At 49.2% G+C, this 17266-nt stretch overlaps 1 protein-coding gene across 1 annotated transcript in view; it reads right to left on the reverse strand.

Annotated features, from left to right (window-relative positions):
• Window positions 1-17266, reverse strand: part of TLL2 (tolloid like 2) — a 97567-nt gene that overhangs the window by 16746 nt on the left and 63555 nt on the right. Inside the window, exons 10-13 of the mRNA XM_029920168.1 lie at window positions 12580-12682; window positions 5748-5864; window positions 4619-4764; window positions 4142-4337 (exon numbers count right to left, since the gene is read on the reverse strand). Of these exons, the coding sequence (XP_029776028.1) occupies window positions 4142-4337; window positions 4619-4764; window positions 5748-5864; window positions 12580-12682 (562 nt within the window). The remainder of the gene's footprint in view (window positions 1-4141; window positions 4338-4618; window positions 4765-5747; window positions 5865-12579; window positions 12683-17266) is intronic.

Below are 17266 nucleotides of genomic sequence, written 5' to 3' on the forward strand. Positions count from 1 at the left end.
CTTCTTTGGCTTGGTCCAACTCCTCTGCGCGGACTTTGTAGTTAACCTTCCAGTTTCTTTCACTGGAGGAGTCCCAACACACGCACTGGGCACTGTGCATTCCCAGGACATCCTACGGATGGCTTCTCTAGAAAAAGGCCGGGCAGAAAAGGCCAGCTGTGTCCAGTCTCCAGACCTGCACTGACTGATGTGGTCGCCACCAGCCTGTGTGGCTATCTGACACCTAAAATGCAGCTAGTCCGAATTCGGGTGTGCTGTGAGTGTAAAAAGACACTGGATTTCCAAGACTTAGTGTGTGGGGGGGAAACCCCAAAATATTTCATTAATTTTGTTTATATAAGTTACATATTAAAATGATAGTATTGCATGTGATGGTAAATGATGGTAACTGATATATTGGGTTAAATAAAATATATTCAGATAATTCCACCTGTTTCTTTTTTTGGAGGGTGAAATGGGGGACAAGGTTGCTGCTAGACACTTTAAGACAACATGTGTGGCTCACTTTCATGACTTGCCTCATATTTCTGTTGGACGGCACCGCTGCAGACTGTGGTCTCGCCTCATTCTTTCTCCTGGGAACCCCAAAAAGCAGGCAGGGAAAGCAGCAGGAAGCTCAACTCACAACTAAGGAATCTGAGCCTCATTATTCTTTCATCTATTCATTCCCTGCCCGGTGAGCATTTATTGAGCCGAGTGTGGGCCAGGCACTGGGACTACAGTGGAGAACAAAGCAGGTGCGATCCAGTCGCAGAAAGGAAAACTGACCTGCCTGAGAGCAGACACCTACCTAGTAAGGAATGAAGGCGGGATGAAAAGCCGAACCTTGGACGCTAACTCCAAGGCCCTCTTTCCCATATTCCCGTGGTATCAAGGGGAGCAGAAAGGCGACAGAGGTCAGAATCACGAATGAGAAATTCAAGCCCCTCACTTGCCTTGCCTGCACTAGCGGTCTCTGTAGTGGGAAGAACGCGCTGGGGACCCACAGACCCAGGGTCTGTTCTGGATCTGCCAGTCTGGAATTTCAGTTTCCTCAATTTTAAAATGGGAGCAAAAATAATGCCTACCAAGGGGCTGTTCCAAAGATAAAGTGAGCTATCTCATGTGGTTTCTGGCACACTCAGCAGACGCCTTTTCTTTCCCCTCCAAGAGGCGCTCTGAGGTTTCCACCAGTCCCGCTGCCCGTTTTCGGGTTCAGGGTCAAGCTTACTGACATCAAGAAGATGTCCAGCCCGGCCTGTGCATTGAGTCAGTGTGGATGGGCCTCAGTTAACACCTTTCTGGGCATCTAAAAAGATGTTTGCAAGCCATGTGGTCCCGCCCCCAGGCTACAGGCCTCCAAGGTCTGCACCTACATGGCCACCACGGCGTGTAGTCACCTGTCACCCATTTGCCTGAAGTTCTCTTTCACCACCTTGAGCTCCTGAGAACGACTCTGCTTCCCGCTGTGTCCCCAGCCCCCAGCCTGACACATGGCCTGATGTCTGCTGAATGATGGCTAGCCGTGGAAGAGGGAGAAGACGGTATCTCCTAACCAGCAAGCGGAGCTGGTGAGCGTTGGTACTGAGGACGAGCCAGCTGGGTCCCCTACAAAGCCGCCAGCATCACAGAAGGAAGGACTCCTTTCCACTGCGCTGACTTGGCATCTCTGGAGGGTTGCCACAAAAAACGCAGGACGCTCAACTACCTTTGAATTTAAGATGAACATCTCTTACCACCTCTCAGCAAGGCATGCAGCATTTGGGATCTGCTTATACTAAAGGACCATTCTTTATCTTATATTCAGATTTAACTGGGCAGCCTCTCCTTTTTTTTTTTTTTCTTTTTTGGTAAATCTGGTAACCCTAATCTCCAGCTTTAGCTGGTCCTCTCAAAAACATGCCTCACCGATTAGCAGCAGTGACAGGAATGAGGTGTGAGTGGGTCATGGGTTACCGACTCCCCAACACCTGATTTACAGAGCTCGGGGTGGAAGTCAGAGGAGGAGAAGGACAGAGTAGAAGAAATCCTCGTAATCACTCGTGACATGGAGTAAGCAAAATAAGGCCTCCCGAAGCTGTCCACGCCCCAGTCCCTGGAACCTGTGAATCTGTTATCTTCCTTGGCAAAAAGGACTTTGGGAACGTGATTAAATTAATGTTCTTGAAATAGGAGGTTTTCCTGGATTATCTGAGTGGACCCAGGGAAGCCACACGGGGTCCTTATTACTGAAAGAGGGAGGAGGAGAGTCAGGGTCAGGAGAAGAGATGTGACAGTGAAAGTAGAGGTCTGACAGCAGGAGAAAGACCCAACTGGCCAGTGCTGGCTCAAAGGAGGGGCACCTGGACCAAGAAATGCAGGGGCCTCCTCTAGAATCTGGAAAAGGCAAAGAAATCTAACCTCCAGAGCTACAAGATGACAAATTTGTTTTGTTTTAGGACACCAGGTGCGGTAATTTGTTACAGCAACAGGAGAATGAATGATACCTGACCACAGCAAGAAGACACTGTCAGGTCATTTATGCCAGAGACAAAAATAACCACCTTGAAAATTCCTTCTTTAGCAAAGACAGTTCATGGAACTAAACATTACACCATGTGCATTTGCCTACACTGTTTCATTTTCTCCTGTCAGCTCTGCAAGAAAGGTCTGGGGTTCAGAGAGGTGGTGTAACTTGTTTAAGGCCACCCAGCGAGGGCCGCTGCTGCTAAGCCTCAGGCAGTCTGGGCCAGGTTGGTCACTGACTGTGAATTTCCATGCATCTCAACCACAAGCTTGACCTGCATTTGAATGACACTTGCTGTGGCCTGGGTTTTTTGCTTGGGAAAGAACTGATTAAATTTTCCCTCCAATTATTCAAAGCATTACGGTTCTCGTTCTGTTTCCTCTTGGGGTTTTGCTCCTGCAGATGCCTCAAGACAAAAGGAGAAAAATCCCACAAATCTGTGTGGCACTTTCCAGCACATGGAGGGGCTCGGCAGCCATGGTTTTGTTGGGGCTTCTGGTAAAAGGGGCAGATTTCTTCCCCTTGTTTTACAGAGAACAAAACTAAACTCTCAGTAAAGGACAAAGAGCTGCCTGCCCAGGGGTGCACAGCTTGAAATGGCTTCTTCTGACACCCATCCACTTACACAGAATCAGGGAGAAAGGGTTAAAGAGGGGACGGATGGGGCGAGGGGGCGTAAGAGAGGAGGCAGCATTTCTGGATGGGTTCAGCCAGGAGGAGTGCTTGGAGAGGGCAAGAGAGGGAAGCAGCTTCCTCCTGGACGTGCATGGTGCCACTAGTCAAGGGACCGCAGGTGTGGTTTAGATGACACCGGTCAGGGGCTGCTGGTGTGCTGCTACTGGGCGCCCATCACAATGTGCTGGCGAGAACCCATGCTTCCCTTTGAGAGTGTGGTCTGAGGGGCTTCCAGGGCCCTGAGAGCAGAGAAGGAAGGCCTGCCCACACAGAGGAGTCCCGAGAAGCCCCTTCTGCTGGGGCCAGGAGTGCTGGTCTGGCCATGCCATTCCGGGTCTGCTTTCATGAAGACGCCGCAACGCAGCAGATCCCTAAGATGACATGGACATTTGTTTGTTCCCTCACTCTCCTCCCCACCCCCTCCACTGGAGGGTAGACGTGTAGGCTGGGGGTGGCCTCCGGCTGCCTCTCTGGCCCACACCAGGGAATGTAAAAACAACGCTGTAGAAAGGGTTTGGGCTTAGGGGTCAGACTGCACTTGGACTCGTGATCTGCCACTTAACCATCTGAGTGACCCCGAGCAGCCCTTCTTGACTCTAACTGAATGTGATCCAAACCCAACCCAAAGGGTTGTTCAATGACATCATGTAAGCCAAGTGCCTTGCACAGTTCCTGACACACAGTAGGTGCTCAGTTAATGAGAGTGACTACACAAATATGTACTCTTATCAATGCTCAGTTTCTCCAAGGTTCACTAAGATGACCTTGTAAACATACTAAATCTAATTTCCACACCAAGGCTGCGCCTGCTCCTGAGTCCATGGCGGACTTGGTTAGAGGCAGCTCCAATATGGGTCACTGCCTTCTCCCTGCAGGGAGCCCTGTTTGATGCTAAGATTCCATATGGGTTTTGTGATTCCTAAGCCAGGGGGCAATACCTCTTCCTGTGACTAAAAATGGAAACAAACTGCTAATTCATACCCTTGAAAAAATTGGCTGCAAAGCCCGCTTTATTGATAGAGCCATCGGACACAAACTTCATCCACATTCTGTTGGAGCTCGATTTCACGTCTTCTGGCTTCTCGTAGCCACAAAAATGGCCAATCAGGGCACTCTCTTCCGTAGGGCCGTCGCGGATTTCCAGGTAGTCATATGCACAGCTGTCGTGCCTTTCGATCTAAACAGAACAGAGGTGATGTGGATGGTGACGGACGGTCTGGCTTTAAGGCTTTTTTATGTAAGAAGGGAACCGAAATAACACTCCCAACAATCTATCTAGTCCAAGGTGAACCAAGAGATGATGAACAGGGAAGAGCGATCCTACAAAGCGTACTGGGATCCCCTCCTTAGACTTTTACTCCCCTCCATCTACCCAGGCTTTGAAATTGTCTCCACGTCCCTTCTGAACGCTGCCTGGATTTACTTCATCTTGGGGAAGAAAACCTGAGCAGTACTCACCTCAAAAGCTTGGAAGGTAAGCCCCACGTGAAACCCTTCCGAAACCGTAATCCTCCAAACACATTCCTTGGAAGGTCTGTAGTCATCTGGGTAGTTGGGCGATTGAATCTGACCAGCATCTTTGTTAATGTCTCCCCCGCACGTAGCTTACGGAAGAGAAATGGAATGGGGTCCTAGGTCAGACCTTTAGAAGGAAATTCATGGCCACTTATCACCGCTAGGTGGCTCCACTTAGCAGCATTTTCATTTTCATCCAGCCAAGACTGTGCCTCCAGGAAGGCACAATTTCATTTGTTTGCAACTCTGAATTTTTTTCATATAAAGAAAATAACCATGCAAGGCAGAGGCTCTCCACCTTTTTCTGTGCATCAAAATCAACTAGGACATTTTTTGAGCTACGCAAGCAGGAGCCATATTCTCAGAAGTTCTGATACAAGTATATTGGGGGTGTGATGTTTGGATTCTCCAAGGGATTCTAACATAAGGCGGAGGGGACTGCTGGTGCAGAGGGACCCGCATATGCACACATGTGTACACACACACATTATTTCTTTTATAAAAACAAAATTGGAGCATCTGCGAAATTACAATTTACCCAATATGTGGGACAAACTGAAGCAGAAAGGCCCTGGTGGCAGCTGGCTAGAGCCCAGATCAATGTGTTCCCCAACTCAGCCACCAGGGTGGTCTCAGAAGCCCTTTCAAGAAATGTAGTTGTAAATATCCTGATATTGTACAAAGTCTTCTTTTCATGAATGAAACAAAAAGAGGCGCAGAGAGGTCAGGTTCTCTGCTTGGGCTCACACAGCTAGCTGGAGGCTGCTTTCCTTTCCTCAGGCCCCCCCCTCGCACCCGGGACACGCCCCCCAGCTGCACTGGAATGGACTGCAGCGGGTGATGACAGGTGGATGACACCTGTCCTGAAGTGAGCACAGCTGGTCTCAGCTTCCAGAGTGTGGGGGAAGGGAGCCATGGGGAATGCTCGGCCCAGCCCCTGGGGTGGTTGTCCCTACCCTCCCGGCTCTGGCAGCTGCGGCCCGTGCCTGGGTGCAAGAGGGACAGCGGGCTGCATGGGAGGGTCAGAGGCGTATGAGAGCCACCCAGGGGGCGCTTGTCCTCCTGCACAAACCTTCGTAAACTGCGAAGAAGCCCTTGCCCAAGATGCTGCTGCTGCTCCGGAACTCCACCCAGAGCCGGCTGTCCGAGGACGTGAGGGGCTCCGGGACTTTGTCACCACAAAACCTGCCTGGGAAGTGGAGGAGACGGTCAGGCCCTGAGCACACGGCAAGAAGAAGCTCCTCACAGACTGAGGGGAAGCCACGTTTCTCCAAATGTGGCTCAAGGTGAGCAGTAACCTTGGCTGTGTCGATTCAGCCTGAAGCACATACAGGAATAACAGCTGGAAGGAAGCTGCGTGTCACCGGCCTGTGTGTGTCCTTCAGGGTGACGTCGAGGGGATGCCAGACCCTGATCAACCCAAGTAGCCGGAGTGTAGCTCCAGCACCCCGCCTCTGCCGAACGGGGCGTGCCCAGGAGCTGGAGGTGTGGCGGGTAGGGGTCCAAGCCTCTCTTCCCAGACGTCTCCCACTACGCATCCGCCCTTCTTGGGGGCAGCATGACTTCGGCAAGACAGTCTGCTTTCATTGCCTCAGAGAACGGACGCCAGAAAACGTATGACAAAAAAATTCCCATCCTCTTGGCTTTTGAGCTTTCCCAAGCCTGGTCACAATTACAAAGACTTGGAAGAACACACAATGTGTAAGAGCCCGTATTTCCATCCTCATAGTCTTAGAAAGATTCCTGGAGTGATGAGTGAGGGAACCAGGGGCAGAGAGGATTGGAGAGGATGCTCTAGAAGGACCCTGTGCCGCATCTCACCCTGAGCTAAGACCCTTGACGGAAAAGGATGATAGAGACCCCAGGTGGGTTTAAGGGTCTGAGAGAAGGATGGGACTGTGCCCCCAGTCCCTGGGCAGAGCCTGGTAGGGTGACAAGACCTTTGATCCCCATGTCCCACTCGGGTCAGCACAGGAGTGTGTGCATGGCTCATCCAGACATTAGGCCAGGAGACAGGCATGCAGCGTTCTTCAGGCAAAGGGATATGGAAGTGACCTTCCCATAGTCCAGAGACTGTGGGGAGCCAGAGGACATCACCCACTGAATGTCTTTCAGGGAGATATGGACCTAGCACCAATCTGAACTGGCCTGGAGTTGAGATGAGAGGGAAGCACAGCAGCCACTTAGGATTCTTTGCTCAGATGGAGGGCTAGAGACCAGGCAGGCATGAGGACACCCAGCAACGCCAGCTGGGATGGCAACATTGCCTCCTCCGCCACCACGCCTTGGCACAAAGTACACCCCTGACTAGCACCCCCACCCCTGGGGAAGAAAATACAAACTGACTGAAATTAATTACCCCTACCCGATAGAAAGGGGCTCATAATTGCTGTTGAAATTCTGCTATTGAAAAATACAAAGACATGTGTGTTTCTCTGACACGTGGGTATGAATCTGATACATGGATCCTTTATGGAGGAAGAGGAGAAAGAGGCTGAAGGCCGTGACTTCCCAATGTATGGCAGCCTTTAACCCTATAATTCCCCACGCCGTGTAAAGATGGCAGCCACAGCAAGGTTAGGGATGGGAATAGGATGTGACATGGGCTGGGTTGTACTGCTCAGCTCACAATACAGACCAGGCAAGGTCTATTTGGACTGGAAGTCATGATTTTCTCAAGCACTGACTGAGTGAGTCACTCAAAAATCATTTGAGATTGGGGAAATGGGAGGTCATGCCTGTTAATGAGTATGAGTTTTCTTTTGGGTGATAAAGATGTTCTACACTCGATTATGGTGATGGTTGGGTGCACAATTCTGGGAGCATACTAAAAATCATTGACTTGTACACTTCAAATGGTGAGTCGTATAGTATGTGATTTATATCTCAATATTTTTTATGTCTATTCAGCAAATATTTAGTGGGTGCTCCCTTCTTGCCAGCACTGTATTAAGCCCTGTATCAACCACTTGAAGTTATAATTCTGCTTTGCCCCTCTGAGAACTGGGGGAGTGACGCTGGGGGAGGAATAAAGGCTACGACAGACATTTCCTGATGTCCAACTGTGGACACATCCTTTGGGGAGACACGGGGTAGAAACTTCTCATCTCCTCTGCTTCCTTCCTATTCTGGCCACCTGCAGCTTTTGGGATCTGATGAGCTTAATATTAAGTGAGATGAGCTGCCAAGAATTTGGCAAGGAAAACTCCACCAGAAGCCTATAAATGTTCAGTAATGGCTACTCTGGCATGGCCAATTAGTGTCAATTAATTCTTGGAAAACAACACATAAGCATGGGCAAGTAGTGCTTCTCAGTGAGGAGACAGAGCTGCTGACCAGCAGTTGAACAATATGAGATCACAAAAGGAATTCCTTTTTAGCCAAACTGAGTTTCAAGTCCAAGTTCCTCCTTTTAAAACCCCAGCTGTCACAGCCACTGGGGACTGTTTCCAAAAAAGAACTTCCCATGTCTGCCTTGCTGCCTAAGAACCCAAGTGGAGGAGATGAACCAGCCACGGCTGGAACCCAGTCCACTCACTCACTGCTCTGGAGGAGGTAGGGATCACTGGTTGGGTGAAGCCAGGCCTGATGGGAGAGATTACAAATTACTCCTAAGGAACTTCTCTCCCCAAATCACCTTGTAATTCTTACCTAGAACCTACTTTGTCCCCTGATTGTTTCATTAATAGTCTTATCTTTGCCATAAAGGTTCTAATGAAAGCCCCTTTTTACTGAGCATGACACTTTCTTTAGCCCTTCACACGGATTAGCTAACTGCTTCCCCTACCCTCTGAATTAGGTACTATTATTAAGCATATATGAGCAAACTGAGGATTGAAGAATTGGAGGTGGGTTACATTCGACTGGAGTTATACTCAAAATTGTAAGTGAAGCAGGATTTGAACCTTGGCAGTCTGGCCCTTGACCTTCATCATCAATTGCACCTTCTTTATCACCCCTGCCACCACATCAAGAGGAACTTCTCTGTTAAGGTGTGATTCTGAACACTGTACACTGTTGGATAAACAGACATGAAGTCTGCTCTCTGGGAATGCAAACGTCATTCCCAGTTTGGACATGGACACGTAGAACTGAAGATCAAAGCCTCCAACCATAAAGCAAGTCTGTGGTGATGCCAGGCTTGGCTGTTGGACTCACGCTATCATTTCTGCTCACTTGAGAGGCCGCCCCTGCCCAGGGAGCCCCAGTGGTGGGGCCTTGCGACACTGATTGGCCAGCCTGGCCCTTCTGAACTTCCCTCCTCACTTCAGGGAAAGGGAGAAAAGAACTTCTATGTGCATTGCGGTGGTACAGAATGCTCGAAGACAGTTCTGCATACAAAAGTGCATTGTCAGAGTACTTCCTCCAGCAGGAATCAGGCAGGGGGATCCAATTAGCAGGACCGTGTTTAAAATTACTGGGTAAATTCTCTCTGCAGCCACATTCCTCCCCACTTGAGGTGCAATCTCATAAGTAACCCCTGAAACTGAAAACTCAATTTGATAGCTTTAACCGGCCGTGACATGCTCTCATTCTACTTACATCTCTCTTTAATGGCTTTGTGAAAAAGTGGGACCCAAGCAAAGCCCGTCCAAGAAAACTAACAGGCTGAGGAGAAACTGGACCCAGAAAAGGTGTCAAATTCCTGAACAGAATCTGGTTCCCGGCCTTGGAGGAGGAGTTTAATAAGGATATCAAGAAGAGGAAATGCAGATGAGGACACTACAAGTGGGCTCCACGGGGAGTCATAAAGGGTTCATTCATAAAAAGTTATGCATCCATTATGCCCCGGTTTTCACACACTGCCCTGGGAAAATATGCAAGGCACAGTTTTTCAGAGCAAGATGCATACTTTCACAATCCACCCTAATCCGCTCTCCCTCCTGCCAAAGGGGCATTGACCTGCCTCCTCCCAGCAGATTTCATGGCACTGACCCCTCCCAGGGACCAGCTCGGCCCACACAATGCACTTGTTCCAAACACAAAAGTGCACTAACAGCTGCATTGGGAAACATCAGAGCAGGCCAAATAGTTGGCAAAGGAGAATTCCCGCAGACGAAGAATGATGGTTACAGGCACCGGGCCATGCCTTGGCTCTGGCGCGAGTGCTCGCGGGCGCGCGCGCGCACACCCCCCCCCCCCCGCCCCCACACACACTGCAAAAGTGTGTAAAATATGAGCCCCGCCCCAAACCCAAACAAAACAAATCATCACCGACAACAAAGAATGGCAAAAGCTCCATCTAATCAACGAAAGTGTAGCCAGGATCTGTAGTGAGAAAATTTGTTCTTTGAACTTGTTTCAAGTTCAAAAAAAAGGAATCACTGGAAAGGCGTCTGTGAGTGCCCACTCTCAGGAGGGGGCTGCAGGCCTCTCTAGGCAACTTCAGTAACCGAGAGCTTCCTTCTCCTGAGCCCTCTGAGTCTACTGCATTCCTGGTGGGGTTTAGGGTTGCCAGATTTCACAAACAAAAATACAGGAAGGCCAGTTAAATTTGAATTTCAGATAAACAATGAATCATGCATTTTATCTGACAATCCTCTGGGGATACCCTTCTCAGATTCAGCCATCCCTACTCCCCATGACCAAGGCATCTGAGCTCTGGTCTGATCTCAGCCCCTAGCCGGCTGTGTGGACTTGGTGAGTTGGTCCACACTCACGAAGCACGTGCTTTCCTGGTGAGGGTGTGGGATAAGGGGCTCCAAGATCCCTGCCAGGTTGAGAGGTCTGTGATTGAATGCTGTCATTGAAAATCCTCCCAGACAGCCCCTTTAATTATCTTATTTATAAAATTCTACCGGGATGCATTCTTGTAAAAAATGCGGAACAATCCAGAAGTATACAAACCAAACCATTTCCACGCTTCCCTTCTCAGAGGTAACCACCCTCCCCCTTGCGATCCCCTGTGTATGTGGTACTAAACATGCGCACAAGCACATACGCTTGCACGTGCATTTCCAGGGAAGCAGGAGCATTTCCTGACCCAACACATGGGGATTCTGACTCAGTAGTCTCCAAGGGACCTGTATTCATAGACATCTGCCCAGCAGAGACTGGTGTTCCGCCAGGTTCGGAACCTCTGCTACCCAGAATGCCCTGCTCTGTCTTTCAGCCCCACCCCCCCATCATAGCTACCTGCAAAGCCACGCCTCCTTCCAGTTGCTGGCGCCTCACGTCTGCTCACATTAGAGAGGAAGCAAGAATGCAGGGCAGGCAGCCTCCACCTGCCATCGGGTGACAAGACCCATTTGTCCTACAGTGTACACGCTCCTGTCCGTGCTTGGCTTGCCTCCCTAGACTGCACACTACCCGACTGATCCCTCCTAATGGGGGTAACCGGCCCGCCTACTCAGAGTCTGCTTTCTTCAGCACATGTGGACACAAATTACTGTCTGTACCTCTAGAAATTTAAACTCATGGTCCTCTGGATAGAAGTGGCGCGTGTGCTATTCCCGGTGAAAGCTGACCTGACCGAGACCCTGTGGCCATACAAAGCCTAATATCTGCCAGGCCCCCTTGGGTCCAGCCAGACCCTCTGGCCCCAGCTTTTCTGACCTACCCGGAATCTGATGGGAAGTGGGGCTCTGTATGGCCGTTTAACTCCCCAGCTTAGCTCTCCCCCTTTCTTCCTGTTTCCACCCCTAGTCTGCTGTCCCCAAAGTGCCTCACTCCCAGGCCAGCCATTCACTGCATAACCAGGGTGGCTGCTCCGCCCGCGTGAGGATATGCCAGGCACACAGATCTCACGGAGGCTTAGCCTTGGCAACCCGGAAGCCCACCCTACTACTGCTCTAAAAATGAGAACAGCCCACTGTCAGCCAAAACCCTTCCATCTGGCTCCTTGTAAATCTGCTTCTCTCTTAGCTCCACCACGGCAGTCATTCCTGAGCAAGATGAGTCCCTGTGTCCATTCCCAGGACACTGATATTATAGGCGCTCTATACATTCATCTTTTTGGGTCACCGGTGGGACATGGCTCTTCTGAATGAACTGACCTTTCTTCTTATGCCACCTGCCCGCTGCCTCCCACTGAAAAGTCTAAGCTGCCTTTCCACGTATGAGTTTCCGGCAAGGATACATGCTTGTTGTAGAAAAATTAGAAAATATAGCTAAACCAGGAAGACAAAATACGTGTTTAAAAATATACTCCATCACCCTGAAATAACCACTGTGTTACTTATTTATACCTATAATTCTACTGGATATATATACTGTAGATCACAAAATGGCTTCTTCCAGTTGAATACAACCTGCCCATGTTTTAAGTAAATTTGTTTGAATACCTGGGTCAGGATATTCACTGTTCACTTTGCCACACTCCCCACCACCCCCTATTTTATTATACCAACCCCATCAAACTCAGGTGTGCCTGATTTCCGAGGGCCTCTGAGTTTATAATGCCTGCAAAATATACATATGAATGTATTTTTTATGAAGATGGGGTCCAATGGCATGTTCTAGTTGGGAACACCTTTCTGTGAAACATCGCAGAGCAAACGCCTTTCTGTATCAGTAAGTAGTCACCTCCGACTTATTTTTAGCGGCTGGATAGTTTTCCACTGGAAAGATGTGTCCCCATTTCTTCAGCTAACCCCTACTGGTGAACACTTAAACTGTTTTCCATTGTTTCTGCTCCAGTGAACACGCCTGTTGCTAGAACTTTGCACCCTTCCTTAATTGGTTCTTTAGGATAAATTCCAAGAAGTAGAATTGCGGGTGGAAAGACAGTCTCAGTCTTAAAAGCTTTTAACACGTGCTGCCAAATGGAATGTTCGGAGTTTTACAACGACACGGACTCTTGAGAGCTTCCTGTGACTGCCGTCAGGACGGGCCCTCCACACATTAATAGCGTCACACAGGGCAGCCCATCACCCCTCTCCCAAGGCTTTCTAAAGTCAACTCACCCAACAGGGGCGCTTTTCTCCAGTAACCATCTCGGACCTCCACATAGTCATACCAGCACAGGCGGCTTTTAAACAAATCCATGGAGGTGAAGGTTAGGACGATCTGTAAAGAGTTACCGGAAAAGTGAGTTCTGGCCGTGGAGCCTGAGGAGTTTTGAAGATACATCCTGCATGCCAGTGTTCTCACATTACCTGTTAGCATACAGAGCTCTGAGACCACAATAGGAGTGTCCTCGCAAAGACACGCTCACAGGAAACCTTGTGACATTAAATAATAAACCTTAAGCAGGATGGGGAGTAAACTGAGGAGATGGGTCCTCTGGTTCTGTCTGGGGAATAACTTGAGCTTTTGAAGTCACTAGGTGGTTTATAGAAAACAGGATGCATTAAAAAGATGGGCCAGGATGCCTTGAGACTGGGGATTTAGAAGGCGGTAAGGGGTCAGTGAAGTTCAGAGATACGGAAAGATCTTATAACATCATCAATCATTCCAAAGGGTCTGGGGTTAGCCTGAGTGCATCTGAGCACCACTGTGAGCAATGTCCCCTCGGCCATGACCTCACTTTCCAATAGCCTTCCTATAGTCTCTTCATTCATTCATTCATTCATTCATCTCACTATTGTTAGCTGACCACCTACTATGTGCCCGTCTGTGTTGGACAATTGAAATAGAAAGACCATCAAGACAGGGTTCTTGCCTTTAGGGAGCTCAGAGAGTGCAGATGTATCAGGCCAATTAGAACACTCTTGAAAAAATGCTGAAAAGAGACGGATGGACAGAAAGGGAATTCTGTAGCCCCAGGAGGGAGACATAAATGCGGCCCGGTAATGCTAGAGAAGGCTTCTCAGAAAAGGTGGCATTTAACCTAAGTGGAGTAGGGGTCCAGCGAACAGAGACAGGACAAGAGGGCGTTTTGGCGAGAGGGACGGACATGAATAAAGGCAAGGAGATGTCTGGGGAAAGGTACTTACGTCAGGGAGGGTTGTGGTGTGTGTTAGGAATGAAGAGGCAGCGGGTGAGGAGGAGTGAAGGCTGGGGGGCTGGAGCTGCAGATGGACTAGGAAAGAGGGTACAGCTCTTCTTGGACATGCCGAGCCCACTCAGTGGATGCCCCTGTCCACAAACAGTGGAAGGGGCTGGGTGGCCCTGTGGACTCGGCACACAGGTGCCGTTCCCACAAACCTGCCACTCCTCCAGCTTGAGGCATCCCTGGCAGATGGCCCAGAGCAGAGCTCAGCCGTGCCTCCCTTTACCCCCATCAAGCCCACCATGTAGGGTGCCCGCACCATGTCTGCTGTGCTCATCGTGTCCCCGCCCCATCATTTCCCAGCTTTTTGTTCACCAGGGCCCTTTCCCTGGCCGCTGCAGCCCTGACCCTGGGCCTTATCCCATTTGGGGCCCTCATCCTTAGCCACTTCATCTCCTCCCCTGTCCACTGGCCAGTTTCTTTTACATGCAGACAGCCCCTGGTTCCTCTGTCTCTAAGCAAACCTCCTAGGCCAGAGGGCTGCAGGTCAAAGGTCCCAGTGTCCTCCCAGTCAAACTGAAAGGACTCCATGGCCAAGGTTCTCCATGGCCCCTCTGCTTTGAACCTCGTCTCTCTGGGTTTCACACCTGTCCTCTCCCCACTGCTTTCTGGCCTCAGCTGGCTCCTGTCGTCCCCGCGCCCCAGGGACTGTGAGGGCACCTCAAAACAGCATCTCCTTTCCAGCCTCCCCGTCCACCAGTGATGCCAGTCAGCCGGGTGCAACCCTTTGCTCTTATCTCTCCTTTGCCCTATTGTTTACCCCTATGCTGACAGACTTTCCCCCTTAGCTTGTCTGTGTCCCTGCTGCAAGCCAGTCTCCCCGCCCCTTCAACAACCCGGCCTGCCTTGTACCTGCGGAGAGGATTCCTGAACTCCTCCCTGCCGTGCCCTGGGCCATTCTTCCCACTAGGGCTTCTCCATCAGTCCTGCACTTGCATCTCATGTTTATCGAGCCTCTCCTTGCCCAGAAAACTTCTGTAGCTCCCCATGCCCCCATCTCATAAATTAAACTCTCTGCTTACCTTCCAGAGGCCCCAGGGTCCATCCTATGTGACCTTATTTCCCAGGGTGCCTTGACGTACCCATGCTCATGGACCCTTCCCCAGGTCCAGGTCAAGGGCCCTCTGCCTCCTCCCTGGGTCCCTCTCTGACTGCCTGAATGGACATGGCCTTTCCCTCCTTGGGACTCCCTCCTCTCTCTTTCATTGGGACTGCACAGCAGATGTTTTTAGAGTCAGGCGGGTTTTTAGAGCCACTCAGTGGCTCTGGGATCTTGGGAAAATCCTTGCACACTTTGATCTTTAGTTTCCTTATCTGCAAAACAACATGCACACCCTAGGGTTATTGAGGGGACTGCATGAGAAGCTATAAGGAGTGGATAATGCTAGGTTTGACACATAATAGGCATTCCATAAAAGCGCTTTTAAAAAAAAAATCAAGCCTCACTGAGTGTACACATAGTGCGCCACACACCAGACACACTAAGTGCCCTTCACAGGCTGCCTGTCTCAAAAAGCCTTGCAAGTCCCCTCCCCTCTTCCTTTGAGCCAATCCAGTCCAATGTTTGGGCCTCAGGACAAGTAGTACCTTCTTTCAGAAAGCTCTCTGATCTCTTATGAAATGAGGAGGCAGTACCAGAAAATAACAGGCCAGCTAACCTCCTGTGTTGTACCGTGTGTGTGTGCGTGTGCGTGCGCACGCACACCCACGCGTGCGTGCATAAGTACGTGCAATGTCACTGCTCTTTCAAACTAGACCACTGGTTCTTAACCCTGCTTATGGATTCATACCACCTCAGAAGTTTAAAAACAATACTGGCTGAGAAAATGCCCCTTCTTCAATTAAATCAGACTCCCTCAAGGTAAGGAGGGACCTTAACGAAATTCTACATCTCTTCAAGACAGGCACTGTAAATTAGATTCTTTTGTATCTCCCACAGAGTTCACATTCAGGCAGAGGACTCAGTAATATTTACTAGCTGGTTGCAATATAATTCTTTTAGCCTTTTAAATTTTTCAGAAAGAAAATGTTATTACAACTTCCTTGGTAACACATTCATGATCAAAATGAATGGGATAATTATTCGGGTTAATTACTTTCAATACATCAGGGAACCATAAAGACCATAGGGGAAGAGGTGACAAACAAGAGGTGATACTTGAATCGATCAAGTTCGCTAATTACTAGCAGCTTTGGGAAAGGCTGAGTGAAGCAGAAATGGAAATAATTGGTACAGGATTTTCAATGAGATATATTCTCTATGCCCCCCAGTTAGCAGTAATAATTAAGGCTTGATGAGTCTTATGTTGTTCAAACATATCACATAGCCTCTGCTATTTAGGGAAATTCAACAGTTTGGGGCTTTCTGGATCACTTCCTCCTCCTCCTCCTCCTTCCTTCCCCTCCCTCTCGTTAATGCCTCCAGCAGGCACAGGAACAGAGCCTGCACCTGAGGAAGACGAGTCTGCAGTCTCTCAGGCTCAAGATGACAACCACACTGGCATGAATGCTTAGAGCCAGAGAAAGAGTCATACATGGGGGTCCTGTCTGTGAACACATATGCACATGAGCATGTGTGTGAATGCATTCAAATACCTATTAGCCTGACCCCTTTGTGGAATAGTATAGGATGATGGCCAAGCATCCAGCTTCTCACCCGGGTTCAAATTCCAACTTTGCCACAAACTGAGTAGCTTTAGGCAAGTCCATTTCCTTACCTGAAAAATTAATGTGGAAATAGAACCTATCACATGAAGTTGTGAGGATTAAAAGACAATCCACATAATATGCTGATAATAGAACCCAGTCCATAGAAAACATTTAAATGGACATTTTTAAAAGTTATGAATTAGGAATACCTCAAGATTGGCTACCAGCACCTGAAAATGCATCACCCCACAGCACAGTTGCAGGTTTCTCACTTGGCCACCCATCCATTCATGTGTCCATTCAACAAATATTTTTGTGTGACTATGTGCCAGGGGCTGTGTTGGGTGGCTGGAGATCTAGGGGTGAACAGTCACTATCCTCAATGAGTTTAGGATCTAGAAGGCAGACAGCCCAATAAGCCAGCAGTCATGATATTGTGAAATAAGCTATGGCAGGTATGACTGTAGGGAGCTGGAAACAAAGGCTAGAGGGGGCATCTCAAAGACAGCTGCATTTAGTCTCAGACAATCTGAAAGACCTTCAGATTTGTAGGGAGGTGTAGTGAAACACACACACACATACATACAAACACATGTTTCAGGAATGCAGAATCCCAGTATCCGGGTCTATTTTACTGTGAATTTGGGCAATTTTTTAAAATGTCTGAGCCTTGGGGCAGCTTAGTGGCTCAGTCAGTTGAGCGTCCAACCCTTGATTTCAGCTCAGGTCACGATCTCATGGTCCTGAGATCAAGTTCCATGCTGGGCATGGAGCCTGCTTAAGATTCTATCTCTCTCCCTCTCTCTCTCTCTCTGTCCCTCCCCCATTCATGCTCTCTTTCTTTAAACAAGAAAAATGTCTGAGCCTCAAATTCCCTATCCATACAATGGATATCAGGAAACGCGTCTGCGGTAGAGTTGAGAACATACCACCCTTGGACCAGGACGAAAGAAGCCCCTGCCCTGACTCAGCTCTAGAGGGAATCTAGAGGGAATGTGGAATCTTCGGAC

Source organism: Suricata suricatta, chromosome 2 (genome assembly GCF_006229205.1).
Source record: "Suricata suricatta isolate VVHF042 chromosome 2, meerkat_22Aug2017_6uvM2_HiC, whole genome shotgun sequence".
NCBI classification, from domain to species: domain Eukaryota; kingdom Metazoa; phylum Chordata; class Mammalia; order Carnivora; family Herpestidae; genus Suricata; species Suricata suricatta.